The 17,003-nt window shown below is 39.1% G+C and overlaps 1 protein-coding gene across 3 annotated transcripts in view; it reads left to right on the plus strand.

Moving 5' to 3' along the window:
- Positions 1–3,436: 3,436 nt before the first annotated feature.
- Positions 3,437–17,003, plus strand: part of TSG101 (tumor susceptibility 101) — a 29,640-nt gene continuing 16,073 nt past the window's right edge. The window contains exons 1-6 of one of the 3 annotated variants that reach the window (XM_081099581.1): positions 3,447–3,590; positions 9,616–9,700; positions 11,629–11,694; positions 12,592–12,755; positions 15,625–15,751; positions 15,846–15,938. In XM_081099581.1, the coding sequence (XP_080955707.1) occupies positions 3,549–3,590; positions 9,616–9,700; positions 11,629–11,694; positions 12,592–12,755; positions 15,625–15,751; positions 15,846–15,938 (577 nt within the window). In that variant the 5' untranslated portion in view covers positions 3,447–3,548. Of the gene's footprint in view, positions 3,591–5,546; positions 5,579–9,615; positions 9,701–11,628; positions 11,695–12,591; positions 12,756–15,624; positions 15,752–15,845; positions 15,939–17,003 lie in introns of those variants that run through there. The other 2 variants (XM_081099579.1, XM_081099580.1) reach the window with 2 other exon arrangements.

Below are 17,003 nucleotides of genomic sequence, written 5' to 3' on the forward strand. Positions count from 1 at the left end.
TACCTTCCAGTGGAACTGTCCTTTTTGAAATTTTCTATAACCTCTTTCTGGGCTATCAGAGATCTAACACCTCATAAATTCACAGTAATATTAGTAGAATCAGAGAGAAATGTGTATTTTCAGTGAAAATAGATTGTGAATGAAAGCCAAGCAGTTTACTTTTAAGCTAAAATAGGTTGTCATAAAAGCCATTGGTTTTAAAGGGGGAGAGGTTGGATGAACTGATTATTCTGAGCAGATCCTTTAACAGTTCCTAAAGAAACAATCAGAGTACATATGCTTTGGTGATGGTTCAATAACAATATCTTCATATGTGAAAGATTGCATATCATTACTGAGGAGGCATACAACTAATAGTAACAACCAACATCAACACTTGATGTTTCAGGCAGTGTGATGAGCACTTTATTTTGTTGAATCCTCACTGTAAACCAGTGAGGTGGGGATTATCATCCTCATTTTATAGAGGAGGAAACTGAGCTTTAGTGACCAAGATCTCATGGGTAAAGGGCACTTATCCATACAACCTCTACTTTTTCTAATTGCTAGTAGAGGGAAAAGGCCTAATAGCCAAAATAGTCACCACAGGCCCCTAAAGCTGAGGTTCTGTACCTTCCATTCTCATGTAGGAGCTGACTTCCCCCCCAACGTAGTTTTTAGAAAGATTGATTCCCTGACTTCCCAGATTTGCCCTCAGCAAATGGCAGAGAGGGGTATGCACTGCGGTAGGTGCTTATTTGGTTATTCAGGTAGTGTTGACTGGGAGCCCACTGTACCGCAGCACTGCATTTTTAGGCACTGCAGGTACAGTGGTGAGCAAACCTGGGTTAGGTACAAGCCCTTAAGGTCCTTATAATCTAGTATGGCATACACAGTGATCAAATGTCACAAATAAATATACAATTGAAAATGTAATAAGTTCTGCAAAGAAGTCCAGGTGCTTTGAAAGCATATCATAAATAAATGGTCAGAGAGATAGGAGCCCAATGGTTTAAAGGATAGATACATTCTAGATAGAGAGGAAACCATCCATCTAATGCTGATTTAGTACAATAAAGTTTATAATGATGAGCTTCAATCAAGAAAAGATAAGAGTATATTCAGTATATAATTGTTTATATTATATCCTGTGTTTAAAAAGTAGGAAAGTAATATGCTTGGAAAGATTCCCACCAGAATTAACTAGTATAAAAACCTTGGACATTTGAAAGAGATGAGCATTAGTTCTGGTGTAAGTTCACTAGATGGGTAGATTATTTTGGTGTTACTCTAACAATGTATCCTCATTGTCCATTTGTATGAGATAGGAACGTAAAACTGAAAGAACGATTCTTACATTTTTTAGAAATACAACTAGCCTTTTCTAATATCAGATACCTAATGAGAAATTAGATAATTTTACTGTCTACTATGCTCTAAAACCTAAACCTAACCACAAGATACTGTATTATAGATGAATTGCCAAGAATTTGCTACATTAATTATAGAAACATGACAATACAACAGATATTTATTGAGCACCTATTATTATTCCAAGTACTATGTTAGAATCTGAATTTTCAAAGATGAGAAACAGCCTTTGCTCTACAGAAGCCCACAGCGTAGAAGTAATTCTATCAGACAGTTCCTTGAATGTTGAATATTATCAGTTATGTTGTAAATACAAGTCAAGAAGCAGTACCACCACCACCTCACTACGATCTGATAATAATCTGACATTTGTGATGCTGCTATTAAGTTTCACTTTCTTATTTTTCCAAAATCATGCAGTGTCTCTTGTTCTAAGTTTTAGTGATGCTTGGATTAAAATGATTCTTTGATATTGTAGCAGAAATAAATATTTTATTTTTCCAGTTTTACATTGCGATTTTCCTTAAATGTCAAAAATTATGAAAAAATAAACTTTGACTTTAAAATTACCGGGAGATGTTTAATTTATTGAATGGAAGGAAATTTATTCAGATTGGAGAGAAAGATCCTTTCATATAATTCTATAGTCCCCAAGATATTTAGTTATTTCATTTTAAGTGGCTTAAGTGCAAAATGAAGAGACTGTATTTTGTTAATTATTTGCAAACTTTAAAAAAATATTTTTAACAAGAAAACTTTTTAATTGCGCTCCCCTAATTAATAAAAGCATAGTTGCTCTAAATTAGGTGTGGGGAACCTTTATTCTGCCAAGAGCCATTTGGATATTTATAACATCATTCGAGGTCATGCAAAATTATCAACTTAAAAATTTGCCTACAATATTTGGTCAGACATTTAATTTACTCACCCCTAATTCCTTGGCAGGGCCAGACCAAATGATTTCTCAAGCGTTGTACAGCACACAGGTGCACCAGACATTCTCTACCCCTGCCTAAGTGAAAATACTCCTAAGCTGTTTAAAAACCAGATAGCTTTTAAGTGACTTAAAAGAGGTGCAGTGGCAAGATAGACTGCCTTATAGTTTCCTTTGACGAACTGTTGCTTCACTAACGTATGGTGTCCATAGTTTTAAAAGCAATATAGTTTTTGTGTTTGCATGCAACAATTTATAATGATGCTTTCACGTGGTTTTGATTACACCCTTTGTGTATGTGGCCTTCACTTAAGTGCCAACTTGGAAGGGAATTAATACCACAACCTGTTTCTTGTTAGCATTAGGCTGAATCATTCAAATTACCATACTACAGTTTACAATACCTTGAATAACATTATACTTATAAAACTGGCAATGTTCAGTGACTAATATGACTATGAACAACTTTTATCCGAAGTAGAAATTCAATCAAGATCAAGTGCTCTTGTGCTGTACAAGGCAATGAGCATCTGAAGACGAGCCTGCCCTCAAAGACTTGGATTTGACAGTGGACAGGTTAGGATACAAATGTAGTGCAAAGTAAAATGCAGCCTGTGTTAGCATTGAGGTCTGGGCACAGAGAAGTTCTGACCCAGGGGAATGGTTCCTGAAGAAATTACTGCCAGCCTTCCTGTGAAGGAGGAATCTGCACGTGGCCCTTGGGAATGCAGTATTAAGAACTTATAGCTTCAGACAAACACACACCCTGAGACGCGGGGCGTCATGTAATGCAAGCCGCCCGTGTTGGACGGTGAAAAGCCTCGGCCCAAGCCGGAAGTGCATTGCTATTATCGCAAGGGCAAGTCAGTGGCAGTTGTCTGGCGCCCAGTCCAGTGCCCTCCCTTTCGATGAATCAGCCATTAAAGCTCGCTGGCAATACCTTCAGTACTTGTCCTCCCTGCACCTGCTCCCCAAGTCTGAGGGCAACTGCGATACACCTGCAGATCTCCCCAGCCCCGGGTCGCGACCCTCGGCACCAGCGGCCGCACCTGAGCAGCGGGTGGGCGGGAACCACCCAGCTTCAGCGCTGACCTCGGAAGTGACGTAACGGAAGCGGAAAGAATGTCGTGGCGGCCGACTTCCTGTAGTTAGGGGCGGGGCGGCGGGGGGCTGGCTGCTTGGTGCTCAGTGCTGTGGGGCGGGCTGGGCGGCCCCGGCGCGGCTGACCCTCTGCCTGCGGGGACGGAGCGGCGCGGTGGCCGCCATGGCCGTGTCGGAGAGCCAGCTCAAGAAGATGGTGTCCAAGGTGAGGCCGCGACGCGCTCGCCCCGGCGCGCGCCCACCGCCGCCTTCCGCGCCCGGGCCGGCATGGCCCGACCAGTCCAGCGAGCCTGCCCGGCCCACCGGCCGGGAGCCCGGTGTGGTCCTCGGGCGCCTGTGCGGCCCGGACCCAGAGGTTCCGGTCGCCTGGTGCCCGTTCCCGATGCCAGGCCGGCGAGGGTGGGGGGCGGCGGCTGTCAACAAAGGCGCGGGGTGGAGGCCGTCTGCCACCTGCGGCCCGCCCCCTTCTCTTTGGGTTGAGTTCGGAGCAGTCTGTGGGGCAGAACAGTTTTCGTTTTCGTTTTTATAGACACGAAAGGAAGGTTGTATTTAATTGTCGATCTGGAGCAGCCCTGCACTCCAGTGTAGGGATCGTCAGCTCTGGCCCTTCCCTCGAAGCCCCGGAGCTTGTGTCTCCCCGCTTTGTATTCCTCACACAGCTCCGTCCCCGACCCGCGGGGGAGCAGTGACTTGGTGAACAGGCTCCATTTAGGCAAAAACGCCCAGAGGAGCCAAAGGTACCATTCTCTCCCTACCTCGGGTGAAATAGAGAGAATTGCATTACCATCTCAGGGGCTTTGGTTTGCTCAGAGCAACTGTCTTTTCATTTACGTTTTAAATCTTGTTTTTCAATTGCAGTTCACATTCTTTATTACTTTGTATTAGTTTCAGGTGCACAGCATAGTGGTTAGATAAGCAGATACTTTGCAAAGTGTTCCCTCAGGTATTTCCACCTGGCGCCTTACATAGTCGTTACAGTATTCTTGGGTGTGTTCTTTACGCTGCATTTGACATCCCATGACAGTTTTGTGACTACCAGTTTGTATTTTTTAATCCTTCACCTCTTTCACCCAGCCTCCCAGCCCCCTCACCGCTGGTAGCCATCAGTCTGTTCTCTGTATCTATGAGTCTGTTTCTATTTTATTTGTTTGTTTGTTTTGTTCTTTAGATTCCACATAAAAGTGAAATCATATAGTATTTGTATTTCTCTGTCTGACTTATTTCACTTAGCATTAATGTCCTCTAGGTCCATTCATGCTGTCACAAATGGTAAGATTTCATTCTTTTTTATGACTGAGTAATATTCCATTGCGTTTATTCACTATGTCTTGTTTACCCACTTGTCTATTGATGGACACTTGGGTTGCTTTCATATCTTTTTTAAAAATATATTTTCACTGATTTCAGAGAAGGGAAAGGGAGAGAGAGATTGAAACATCAGTGATGAGAGAGAATCATTGATCAGCTTCCTCCTGCACACCCCCTTCTGGGGGTTGAGCATGCCATCCAGGCATGTGCCCTTGACCAGAATCAAACCTGGGACCCTTCAGTCCTCAGGCCAAAGCTCTATCCACTGAGCCAAACCGGCTAAGGCAGTGATGGCGAACCTTTTGAGCTCAGCGTGTCAGCATTTTGAAAAACCCTAACTTAACTCTGGTGCCGTGTCACATATAGAAATTTTTTGATATTTGCAACCATAGTAAAACAAAGATGTATATTTTTTATATTTATTTTATATATTTAAATGCCATTTAACAAAGAAATAACCAAAAAAATGAGTTGTGTCACCTCTGACACGCATACCATAGGTTCACCATCACTGAGCTAGGGCCATATCTTGAGTATTGTAGTTAACATTGCAATGAACATAGGGTTGCATACATTCTTTTGAATTAGTGTTTTTGGTTTCTTTGGAAATATACCCAGAAGTGGAATTGTTGGGTCATAAAGCAATTCCACTTTTTATTTTTTTGAGGAACCTCCTGTTTTCCCACAGTAGCTGCACCAATCTGCATTCCCACCAGCAGTGCATCAGAGTTCCACTTTATCCACATCCTCCCCACCACTTGTTTGATGATTTATTGATTATAGTCATTCTGACAGGTGTGAGGTGATATCTCATTATGGTTTTAATTTGCATTTCTCTGATGATTAGTGACATTGAGCATCTTTTCATGTCTATTGGCGATAAAGGTAAATATCTTTAATTGTATGCTTATAACATGAATTTATTTGCTTTGAACTTAATTTATAATCCTCACAGTTCGAGACTAGTGTAAATTTTCTTTTAAAAAAAACACACCAGGGATTTTGTCTATTAAAGCTATGAATTATTTTGGTAATAACTTCAAATATGGCACCTGATACCAGAGTATACTGGGCGTTTGTTTTCCCCCCTTACATTTACCAAACCTAATTGGAATAAGATGTATATGAAGTAATTGAGAGTTGATTCTTGTGTAATTCACTGGGTTAGCTTTGGATGTTTGTCAGAGCAAGAATGATAGGAAAAAAAAAAAAAAGAATGATAGACCCTAGCTGGTTTAGCTCAGTAGTTAGAGTGTTGGCCTGTGGACTGAAGGGTCCCAGGTTCGATTCCAACAAGTACCTGAGTTGCTGGTTCAGTCACCGGTGTCCTGATGTGTCTCTCACATTGATTTCTCTCTGACTCTCCCACTCCCTTCCACTCTCTAAAAAAAAAATCAATGGAAAAAAATATCCTTGGAGGAGGATTAACAACAGCAACAATAAAAAAAAACTGACCTGGGAAAAAAACACACAGAGATGTAAATAAAAAAGAATGATAGACATTGAAGTAATGTAAACAGTTTTCAATATTAATAAAATATCCTATATAATAAAAGGCTAATATGCAAATCAACTGAACGGTGGAATGACTGGTTGCTATGATGTCCACTGACACCAGGGGGCAGACGCTCAACACAGGAGCTGCCCCCTGGTGGTCGCACTGCACAGCAGCAGTGGCAGAAGCCTTTCCCACCTCCACAGCAGCGCTAAGGATGTCCGATTGACAGGGAGTGGGCCTAAGCCATCAGTCAGACATCCCCTGAGGGCTCCCGGATTGCGAGAGGGTGCGGGCCGGGCTGAGGGGCCCCCCAAGTGCACGAATCTCGTGCACTGGGCCTCTAGTTATGTTTATAAGCTTATTTCTTTGAAAAAAAAATTTCTTTTCCTCGTCTGTAGTCTTTGGTTGAAAAGAACATAACCTCTATAGAGAAAGTGACAGTTTTCTTTTTTTCTTTTTTTAAAAAATATATATTTTATTGATTTTTTACAGAGAGGAAGGGAGAGGGATAGGGAGTTAGAAACATCGATGAGAGAAAAACTTTGATCAGCTGCCTCCTGCACACCTCCTACTGGGGATGTGCCCGCAACTGCTGGGGTCCAACCCCAGCAGGTCCAGGGGTCCCCAAAGGTGTGGACGGAGTCGGCGAAGAAGGAATGACACGGGGACAGCGTTCAGTTGATCAGCAGCCTAGCCAGGATCTCCAGCCAAGTTCTGGTCTGGATCTCCAGCGAAGTTCTGGTTAGGATCTCCAGCCAGGTTCTGTGTCCATGGTCTCTTGCTAGGTTCTCCAGCCAGGTTCTCCAGGTTCTCCAGCCAGGTTCTGTAGCCATGTTCCTTCACTAGGTTCTCCAGCCAGGTTCTGTCCAGGTTCTCCAGCCAGGTTCAGTCACCAGGTTCTAGTCAGGTTCTCTTGCCAATTTCTGTAGTCAGGTTCAGTCCAGGATCTTTTGCCATGTTCTCTCGCTAGGTTCTGTCTCTAGGTTCTGAGGCCAGTTTCTGTCCAGGATCTTTTGCCATGTTCTCTCCAGCGAAGTTCTTCTGTCTCTAGAGAACGTTCTGTGTAGGTTCTGTGCCAATTTCTGTCTCTCTCTCTGTCTCTTGCTGTCTTGTTACATCTGTATTTATACCAGTTGATTCAATCCTATCAATCTCTATTACAAAGGTTAGGGCGTTTCTTATCTCCATTCCAGGGAGTAAAGATTATGTAGCTTAAGCATGATTGTTCATAGTTAAAGTGATTAATTTCCCACCTGGCACTTAGTTAAGAGGTTTTATTCCCTCCCTAACTTCAGGGGAAAATCCCTACCTGGGGAACAACCTTTCTCAGAGACCTTGGTTAAAACACATAGTGCCAAGAAGGTGAGCAAACATAGTAAGAACAGTATGCCATATATGCCAGGTCCCTTGAAACAGCAAGCATGGACCGGCTCCCGGCACGCAACCAAGGTACATGCCCTTGCCGGAATCGAACCTGGGACCCTTGAGTCCGCAGGCCGATGCTCTATCCACTGAGCCAAACCAGCTAGGGCAGAAAGTGACAGTTTTCAAAATATTTCTTCTCTTGGTTGTCTAGTATCTTCTAGTCTTCTTGGTTTTCTTTTGATAAAGTAGTTATTCTTAATTGTCGAGAAAGTTTTAGGGAGCCCTAGAAAATTGTGGCCCAGACCTATGTTGTAACATTTATATATCACTTTTTAAAAAACAGTACATTGTTTTACATACTGTGTGACTGAAGAGTGTCTTTTCCATGCAATTTTTGATCTTTAAATTGATAACATAGTATTAAGTATAAATATGGACAACAATATTCAGATAATGATTTTGAATTTTAAAACCATAATTAAGATTTCTAGGCTTCCTCTAGAGCAGTGGTTCTCAACCTTCCTAATGCCGCAACTCTTTAATACAGTTCCTCATGTTGTGGTGACCCCCAACCATAAAATTATTTTCGTTGCTACTTCTTAACTGTAATTTTGCTACTGTTATGAATCATAATGTAAATATCTGATATGCAGGATGTATTTTCATTGTTAGAAATTGAACATAATTAAAGCGTAGTGATTAATCACAAAAACAATATGTAATTATATATGTGTTTTCCGATGGTCTTAGGCGACCCCTGTGAAAGGGTCGTTCAACCCCCAAAGGGGTCGCGACCCACGGGTTGAGAACCGCTGCTCTAGAGGAAGCTGCCTCCCTCTCTGTCTAACCTCTCTTTACCCTAAGAAACAAAAATGATGTAGGGGAGAGGTGGAAGAAGGCATTCTACCTATCTTTTAGTTTTTTGGCCCAATATCTAAAAAACTGAGTCTCCTACCAGTGATAATATTAATTCCGAGTATCAGCATCTTTTCTATCCAGCCAATAAACAGATGGTAGGAATAGTAAGGAGCATCAATTTGTGAAATTTCATACTCTGGTGGAGGACTAGCTTCAGGTGCTATTCTTTCAGTTGGGTGTGGTTCCTGTAGGAATTGATAGCCAGGACCCTAGACACAGGTGATGGTTCTTTTTTTTTTCTTTTCTTTTTTTTTATAATATATTTATTGATTTCAGAGAGGAAGGGAGAAGGAGAGAGAGATAGAAACAGAGATAGAGGTAGATTCAATGATGAGAGAGAATCATTGATTGGCTGCCTCCTGCACGTCCCCCACTGGGGATGGAGCCCACAACCCAGGCATGTGCCCTTGGCTGGAATCGAACATGGGACCCTTCAGTCCACAGGTTGACGCTCTGTCCACTGAGCCAAGCCAGCTAGGGCAAGGTGATGGTTCTTGATTCTTTTTTTTTTTTTAAATATATTTTATTGATTTTTCACAGAGAGGAAGGGAAAGGGATAGAGAGTTAGAAACACGGATGAGAGAGAAACATCGATCAGCTGCCTCCTGCACACCTCCTACTGGGGATGTGCCCGCAACGAAGGTACATGCCCTTGACTAGAATCAAACCTGGTACCTTTCAGTCCACAGGCCGACCCTCTATCCACTGAGCCAAACTGGTTAGGGCTGGTTCTTGATTCTTTATCTGATTGGGGGACCCTGCACCCATCATAGTACTTTGCTGCACCTGCCTTGACCTATTTTATTTTGAGGTACAGTTGACATACAACATTATATTATCTTTTTATATATTACAGATCACTTTTTCCTTTGAACATTATCTTAGCTCCCAACTTAAATATAACTTTTAGTTAACACCCTCCTATGTCATTTTAGCAATTTATGGAGGTATATTTATACCATTAGTCCATCTTGCTTTACACAAATAACTTTAAATTTTTCAGGCTTTAATGTTAATGATTAGTCAGAACCATTATACTTTAAAGAAGAGTGCTATTAAAAAATAAGATTTAAGAAAATTAACCTAGCAGTAAAATATGTACATTGGTTTTAAACTAAATTCTTGTGATTTTGCTTTTCAGTACAAATACAGAGACCTAACTGTACGTGAAACTATCAATGTCATTACATTGTACAAAGATCTCAAACCTGTATTGGATTCTTATGGTGAGTTTACATAATAAAATATTAATCACTTACTTTGAGTTTGCTCCTTTTGTTAATTATTGTAGGTTTTTCATTTTCCTTTTAAGATTGTTGTTTTTTTCTATTGTAGGACTAAACCTCCAACTAATATAAGTGCTGGAGGGATAGAAAATTACAAGATCTAATAATAATGTCTTATATTTGTTTAGTTATTTTAAGTGTTAAAAGGGTACTCTAAGATATAGCTCTGCAAATTTAGACCTAGAGGGGATGTTAAAGATGTTTTAGTTAATCATTTCCCAAAGCATTATCCATAGTTGTGAAGAATGTTGCTGGGAGTTTGGGTTCTATGGTTAAGTTTAAGTAGTGACATACTAAACAAAATTAAGTGGGCTTCTTTGCAGCAGTATTACAATGTTTCTCAGAGCCTTTAATATGCTACCTCACCAAGAGGGGAGAGAATATATTGTAGTGTATCCTAAAGTTAATTAGCTACTGACACATTCCTTCCTACTCCCAGCATCTCTGAATATTCTTAGGAAGACATGCAGCAATTATATGCTGGACCATCACTCATTTTGTAGATGAGGAAAACATTTTTAAAATATGACGCTTAATTCTGTAGAGTGTGTAGGTGACAGTTTCGTTATTGAGATGAGTGAAGTTGGGTTTTAAGTAAGAAATAACAATACCTAAAGTTGTTCCTTTTTTTAAAAATAGTCTTTTTGGCTCCATACCTTATGTGCCAGGGCCAAGAGCTCCTGTCCATTAGGAGTCCCTTGGCACCAAGGACAAGGAGCTGAATTTGTAGCTGAGACTCTCGATCTAAACTCCCCTCACCCCTAGAGCTTTGGAAACGTTAGGAGCCTGGTGAGGAGAGGTGGGAGGCAACAGAGGGACAATCAGTCCTGAGTTTCCTGAACAACAAAGACGTGAACTTCAAGTTCTCTTTCAAACTTAGGGCACGATTCTACTTCATGTCCACGTACTGTACAATGGTACCTAGATCTGCAAAAAGACTTGTCTTACCAAAATTAGTTTATTTAAAACTGGCTTCAATGGGGTGGGGTGGGATGGAGGGGGACTGGAGCTAGAATTTTACTGTGACAGTTTTTACTTCATGCTAAAAGAGTAACAAAGACTCCAACATCATTGAACAAACCTTACATTAGCGTTATATGGCCAGACCATGTCCAAACCATTATTATCAATATGCTTTTAGAATAAAGTAAGTCGTAATTTAAATAAGATGTGTTTTTTTAAAAAAGAAAACAAAACCACAAAATCAGAATAAATTACAGCATAGTTTGTAATTGTCAGTAGTAAGTAAAAGAACTAAAGGTCAACAGTATTTTGTTCTTGTACTTCACATTACAGCCTTTTCCATATGTGGTACAGAGTTAATTCCAAATCATTACAAATAATAGCAGCCAATATAATACAAATTATGTGTGCCTTATTTAATCAATCAATTATAGTTAGAAGAATTTGTGTGACATGGTATGAGAAATATTCGTATTAAGAGGTGTCTATATTTTATTGTGAAAACTCTTTTTAAAAACTGGTTTGATGCTATGTTTGGGCTAAACATGGGGAATCTAAAATTTTATGATATTAAACTAACATTTAGTATGGTATTAGTTCATAGTGTTTTTTATGTAATTTTATAATCGTGTTAGTTGGGGAAGCAGAGCTCATAATTACTGTGATTGTAGCACTCATATTCATTTTTCCAAGTAATTCAAAGCATCTTTTCTTTACTCATTTAAAAACTGATCGCATTGAGTGAATCAACAAAGGATACTCTGTTATTTGGCAAAATGGACGATACATTTAACAAGTTAACGCGTTTCAAGGGTAATAATGAGTTTTAACCAGCACTTCTGAAAGAATAACTTAATGGGAACATCTACAGTGCTCATGTTTAAATCATTATTCTTTCCTTTCAGTTTTTAATGATGGCAGTTCCAGGGAACTAATGAACCTCACTGGAACAGTTCCTGTGCTTTATAGAGGTAAATATCTTATGTAATTTATGTTTCCAGTATAGACGCATTTTGATTCACATAATATATTTCAAAGAGTTATAAGTAAATTAAACCTATTTCCTCATGATTTTCATGATGATGTAGAGATTTAACTTCTGTTGAAATTGAACTTCATTTGGCAGCAGCACCTACTATTTCAGCTTACTCTTTCCCTTCCTACCAACATACAGTATATCAATAAGTGACTCCTTGTGCTGACGTTTCATGGATTCAGAGAATCTTAAAACTAGAATCTTACATGCCTCCTAGTTCAGCATTCCACCCCATTCAGACTTTTCTAACAGTGGTAGCTGTACAGTGTAGTGGCTAAAATAGAGGCTTTAAAGTCAGATTTCTCAACTGAAAGAGATTCTGTTACATAAAGCAAAGAGAACAAGATGACATCATTGATTGAATAACTATTACTGAAAATGCCATATGAATTGGTCAACTTGTGGCCACCAATCAGCATCTGTTTGACTGTTGGATTAGCTTTGGCAACAGAATTTTATCACTTTCTGATAGGATACCATAATCCATGGTCTTCCTTGTATGACCCTTCTCAGTGAACATTATTAACTGAAATGTCAGGGGTCAAGTAGCAAAGAATGGATTGAGTTGAAAGATAATTCATGAAGAATGCTTTTAGGGCAGCAAGCCCACACTTAGCAGAGTAGTGATCAATTACCCACTGAATACTACTGATGTATTTTACAAACTGAAAATTTAAGAAACTGATCTTAAACAGAACTTTGAAATATTAAAATATTTGTTGTGATTTTTAAAAAGTGTTGCTTACTTGTAGCTCTCTTTGCTCGCCTACTAAGTAGCCATTATTGAAAAATAATAAAAAAATGGAGTAACTGTAGTTTCTTTCTCTCTCAGGTAATACATACAATATTCCAATATGCCTGTGGCTGCTGGACACATACCCATATAACCCCCCTATCTGTTTTGTTAAGCCTACTAGTTCAATGACTATTAAAACAGGAAAGCATGTTGATGCAAATGGGAAAATATATCTTCCTTATCTACATGAATGGAAACACGTAAGTATTAACAGTGTTCTGTGAATTTGTTGTATTTTATATATTTTACTTACTGGCATCTACTTTTTGTTAACACTCAAAGAGGATTCCAAGGAGGAGATAAGTTCATATAAGATCACAATTTGCTGAGTTGAGTAATCAGAAAAGGCTCTCCAGAACAAATATAGTCATGTGCCCTGTGACAACATTTCAACCAATAACAGATCGCATATACGATGGTGGTCACATAAGATAATGGAGCTGGAAATTCCTATTGTCCAGTGATGTAGCCATCCTAACATTATAGCACAATGCATAACTCATGTTGGTGGTCATGCTGGTATAAGCAAACCTACTACGTTGCTAGTCATATAAAAGTATAGCATATACAATTACAGTAGTAGGCTATTCCATCAAGGTTTGTGAAAGTGCATTCCGTGATGTTCACGCAATGATGAAATCACTAACAACGCATTTCTCAGAATGTATCCCCGTTGTTAGGTGTCACATGACTGTATATCTTATGTTTGTATAGAGCTTGGTAATTTACAGAATACACACAGTCACTTTTATTTGCTTGAATTGAACCTTTAAGAATAGGTAGAATTCATACAGTAGGAAGTGCATTTTAAAAAATAGTATACTGATGACATATATTTGTTTAACTGTTCAAATCTCATTACTCAGTGTGTTCCTTTCAAGAAGTAATAGGAAACTTTTGTTTCTACCTCTGATGGTAAAGCTCTGGCAGACCAGTGTTCTTATCAAAATAACTAGAAAAAAAAAACAAAGTATAAACAACATCTCTAAGGCTTTGGAAAACTGTTGAGGCAATAAGATTTAAGGGACAAGATCCACTAGTGAAGAGAACTGCAAGAGATAAGCCAACATTCTGCCAATTTCCCTGGGAGTATTTACTAATTTTTGCCACAGGTTAAGAGGCTGAGAATCTGGGCAGAGGGCCTTTGCTGAGAGGCAAAGAAACCTGCAGAGTTTCTAGCCATTTCACAAGGCTGAAAAGACAACAGTTGTTGTTCTGTATGCCAATACAGCCAATCCTTTAGGAACCAAAATTTGGGAGAAGGGGAAGTTACAAAGAAATAAACAGGCCCGGCCAGAATGGCTCAGTGGTGGAATGTCTACGTAGGAACCAAGAGGTCATAGTTCGACTCTGGTCAGGGCATATGCCCAGGTTGTGGGCTCGACTCCCAGTAGGGGGCAAGTTGGAGGCAGCCAATCAATGATTTGCTCTCATCATTGATGTTTCTGTCTCCCTTCCTTCCTCTCTGAGATCAATAAAAATATATTAAAAAATAAATAAACATTTAAAAATAAATAAATAAACAAGATAATCTGCATTTTCCCCTTAAGGGATATGCTGTATTCCTAAGCTTCAAAGACAAGATGCTAAAAAGCTAAGCAGCCCTGGCCAGTTTTTCTCAGTGGTTACAGCGTCGGCCCAAGAACCAAAGGGTCTCGGGTTCGATTTCTGGTCAAGTGATTTCTGAGATAGCCTGCTTATGATTTCAGAGTTTATAATACTATCTTTAATAAAAATTAATCTAAGAATATGTGTTTCCAAGGTAACATCATCTTTTAAAGGCCTTAATATTTGTGACTACTGCTGTGTTCATTCCTGAATTTGTAACAGAACACTTAATTTGTTCATTTGAGATATGTTTTGGTTAGCTCTATGGAGCCAAACGAATAATAATACTACCTGAATTTTGCAGTATATTCTTTTGGTTACTGCTTTTTTTTAATATACAGTAGCCCCCTGTTATCCATTGGGGTTACATTGCAAGACCCCTAGTAGATGCCTAAAACTTCAGATAGTACCGAAGTATATGTATCATGTGGCTTTTTTCCTATACATACATATTTATGATAAAGATTAATTTATAAATTAGGCACAGTAAGAGATTAACAACAATAACTAGTAATAAAATACAGTTATAACAGTATACTATAATACAATTTATGTGAACGTGATCACTTGTGTCAGAGAATCCCTTGAAGAAGTGTTCAGAGAGGCTCAGTGCTTTCTGATGCAACATGTTACCGTCAGTTGGAGCACATTTTCTGTTCATGTCTTCTATCCACAAATTTTATTTTTAAAGATTTTTTTTTATTTTTTATTTTTTAAAATGTATTTTATTGATTTTTTTTACAGAGAGGAAGGGAGAGAGATAGAGATTTAGAAACATCGATCAGCTGCCTCCTGCACACCCCCTACTGGGTATGTGCCTGCAACCAAGGTACATGCCCTTGACCGGAACCGAACCTGGGACCCTTCAGTCCTCAGGCTGACACTCTATCCACTGAGCCAAACCAGCTAGGGCGTTTTTATTGATTTTTAAAGAGAAAGGAGGGGAGAGGGAGAAAAAAAAGTCAGCTGCCCCCTGTATGCCCCTCACCAGGGCTGAGCCTGCAACTCTGGCATGTGCCCTGACCAGGAATCAAACCAGCAACCAACTAAGCTATGAGTCAGGGCTCCCACAAATTTAATGCCCTTTCCATCTTTACTAAGCCACTTTATCACACACTGTGGCCATAACTTTTGCAGTTTGAAGTGTTGCAGCAAAACTAGCATGAACTTCTTTTTCTGTAGTTTCCATTTAATATTTAGGACCATGGGTAACAAACTGCAGATGTGAAACCTTAGATAAGTGGGGAATACTATACATGAAGCAGCAGACTTGCTACACATAAATAAGTAATAAGTAAAAAAAAAAAATCACATAGCTCTATTAATTAAATGAAAATTTTGTGTTTGGGGGTGCTGTAAAGAAAATTATCAAGCTGAGTTGAAAACTGGTAAGAAATGGCCAGACTTCTTTTTGCCGAAAATTAAATCTGTAGCTGACTTAAATTTGTTTTTTGTTTTTAGCCTCAGTCAGACCTGTTGGGGCTTATTCAGGTCATGATTGTGGTGTTTGGAGATGAACCTCCAGTCTTCTCTCGACCTACAGTTTCAGCGTCTTATCCACCATACCAGGCAACAGGGCCACCAAATAGTAAGTAGAATTGAAATTTGGTTTTTAAACTCAGAAACAAAAGACAGACAACCTTGTTACAAAATGTTTTTAATGACTTCACTTTGCTTTCTAGCTTGTCAAGTTAGTGGATTTTTTGGAGATATTCTGAGGCCTCACATCTGCATGTACAGATTCCCACCAAAGACTGGCATTTGGGCTTTCGTTTGTGGGTAGAAATCTAACTCTGGTGTGCTGCATTCCAAAATGGGGGAGAAAGAATGCTGGAATAGAGCTAGAATTTTTTAAAAATTATGCATGCCATAGAATAGCCTTATTTGGTCATTTATGGAAGCAGATAAAACTTGAAAGGTAGTCTGAACTCTCCTTTTCTTTGCAACTCCAGGGTCAGTGTTGTAGATAAGAATCAAAAAACAAAGTCATAAATCATTCACATTCAGCTATTCTGGGTATACACAATTGGACATCTAGCTCTCAGCTTTCTTCTCTTTAGTACAGCCAATTCATGATTTTACTTTGAGGGAAAGGCACGGGGGCATAGAGTCAATACCAATTCTCCCCTAATTGGTGTACATTATCTCAACTATTTTTTTTTTAATAATTCTTAAAATCACCCTGGATAACTGAGAATTGGTTGTACGTGTTTGATTTTAATAAACCTGCATTGATTTCATTGTTTTGAGTTGTGATTATATTTTACAAATTTTGCTTAAGATTATAATTAACCAGATTTATTTATCTTATAAGTCAGATTACATGAGTTTAATTTTTCTGCTGAAAATTTTTCTTCCTTTTTAATCCATTCTGTCTTGAGGAGTATCTTGACTCAGAAACTGAATGCGAATTCAATAGAAAGAACTTTCTGAACCCATTTACTTTTCCTTTCCTGCCTTCCCAGAGTAAGTTTGGTTTTAGAATTTAGTACCTCTTTTAATGAAAATTCTAGGTACTATTCATCTTAAATTCTGTTGTCTCCAGTACCCAAGACTATGTAATCTTGCTCATATGTCTTTTAAAAATCAAATATTTCTTATTTCATTATTCATGTTTATTTGCTCAGATAACATAGCAGTGACCACTTAAGATAAAGCTAGCCTTTTCAGAAATTTAGGCAGTCTCCTGAGCAACATTTTTCCCCTAAACTTTTTTCAGTTTTATATTGACATTGGAAGCACAACGTTCTAGAAAGAGACCACATTGAAGAGGGTACTACTGGAATTCAATTTTGCAAAATGATCTAGAACTAGTTTAAGTAAATTACTAACTAAAAGAC

This window comes from Myotis nattereri (genome assembly GCF_964212035.1).
Source record: "Myotis nattereri genome assembly, chromosome: 9".
NCBI classification, from domain to species: Eukaryota; Metazoa; Chordata; class Mammalia; order Chiroptera; family Vespertilionidae; genus Myotis; species Myotis nattereri.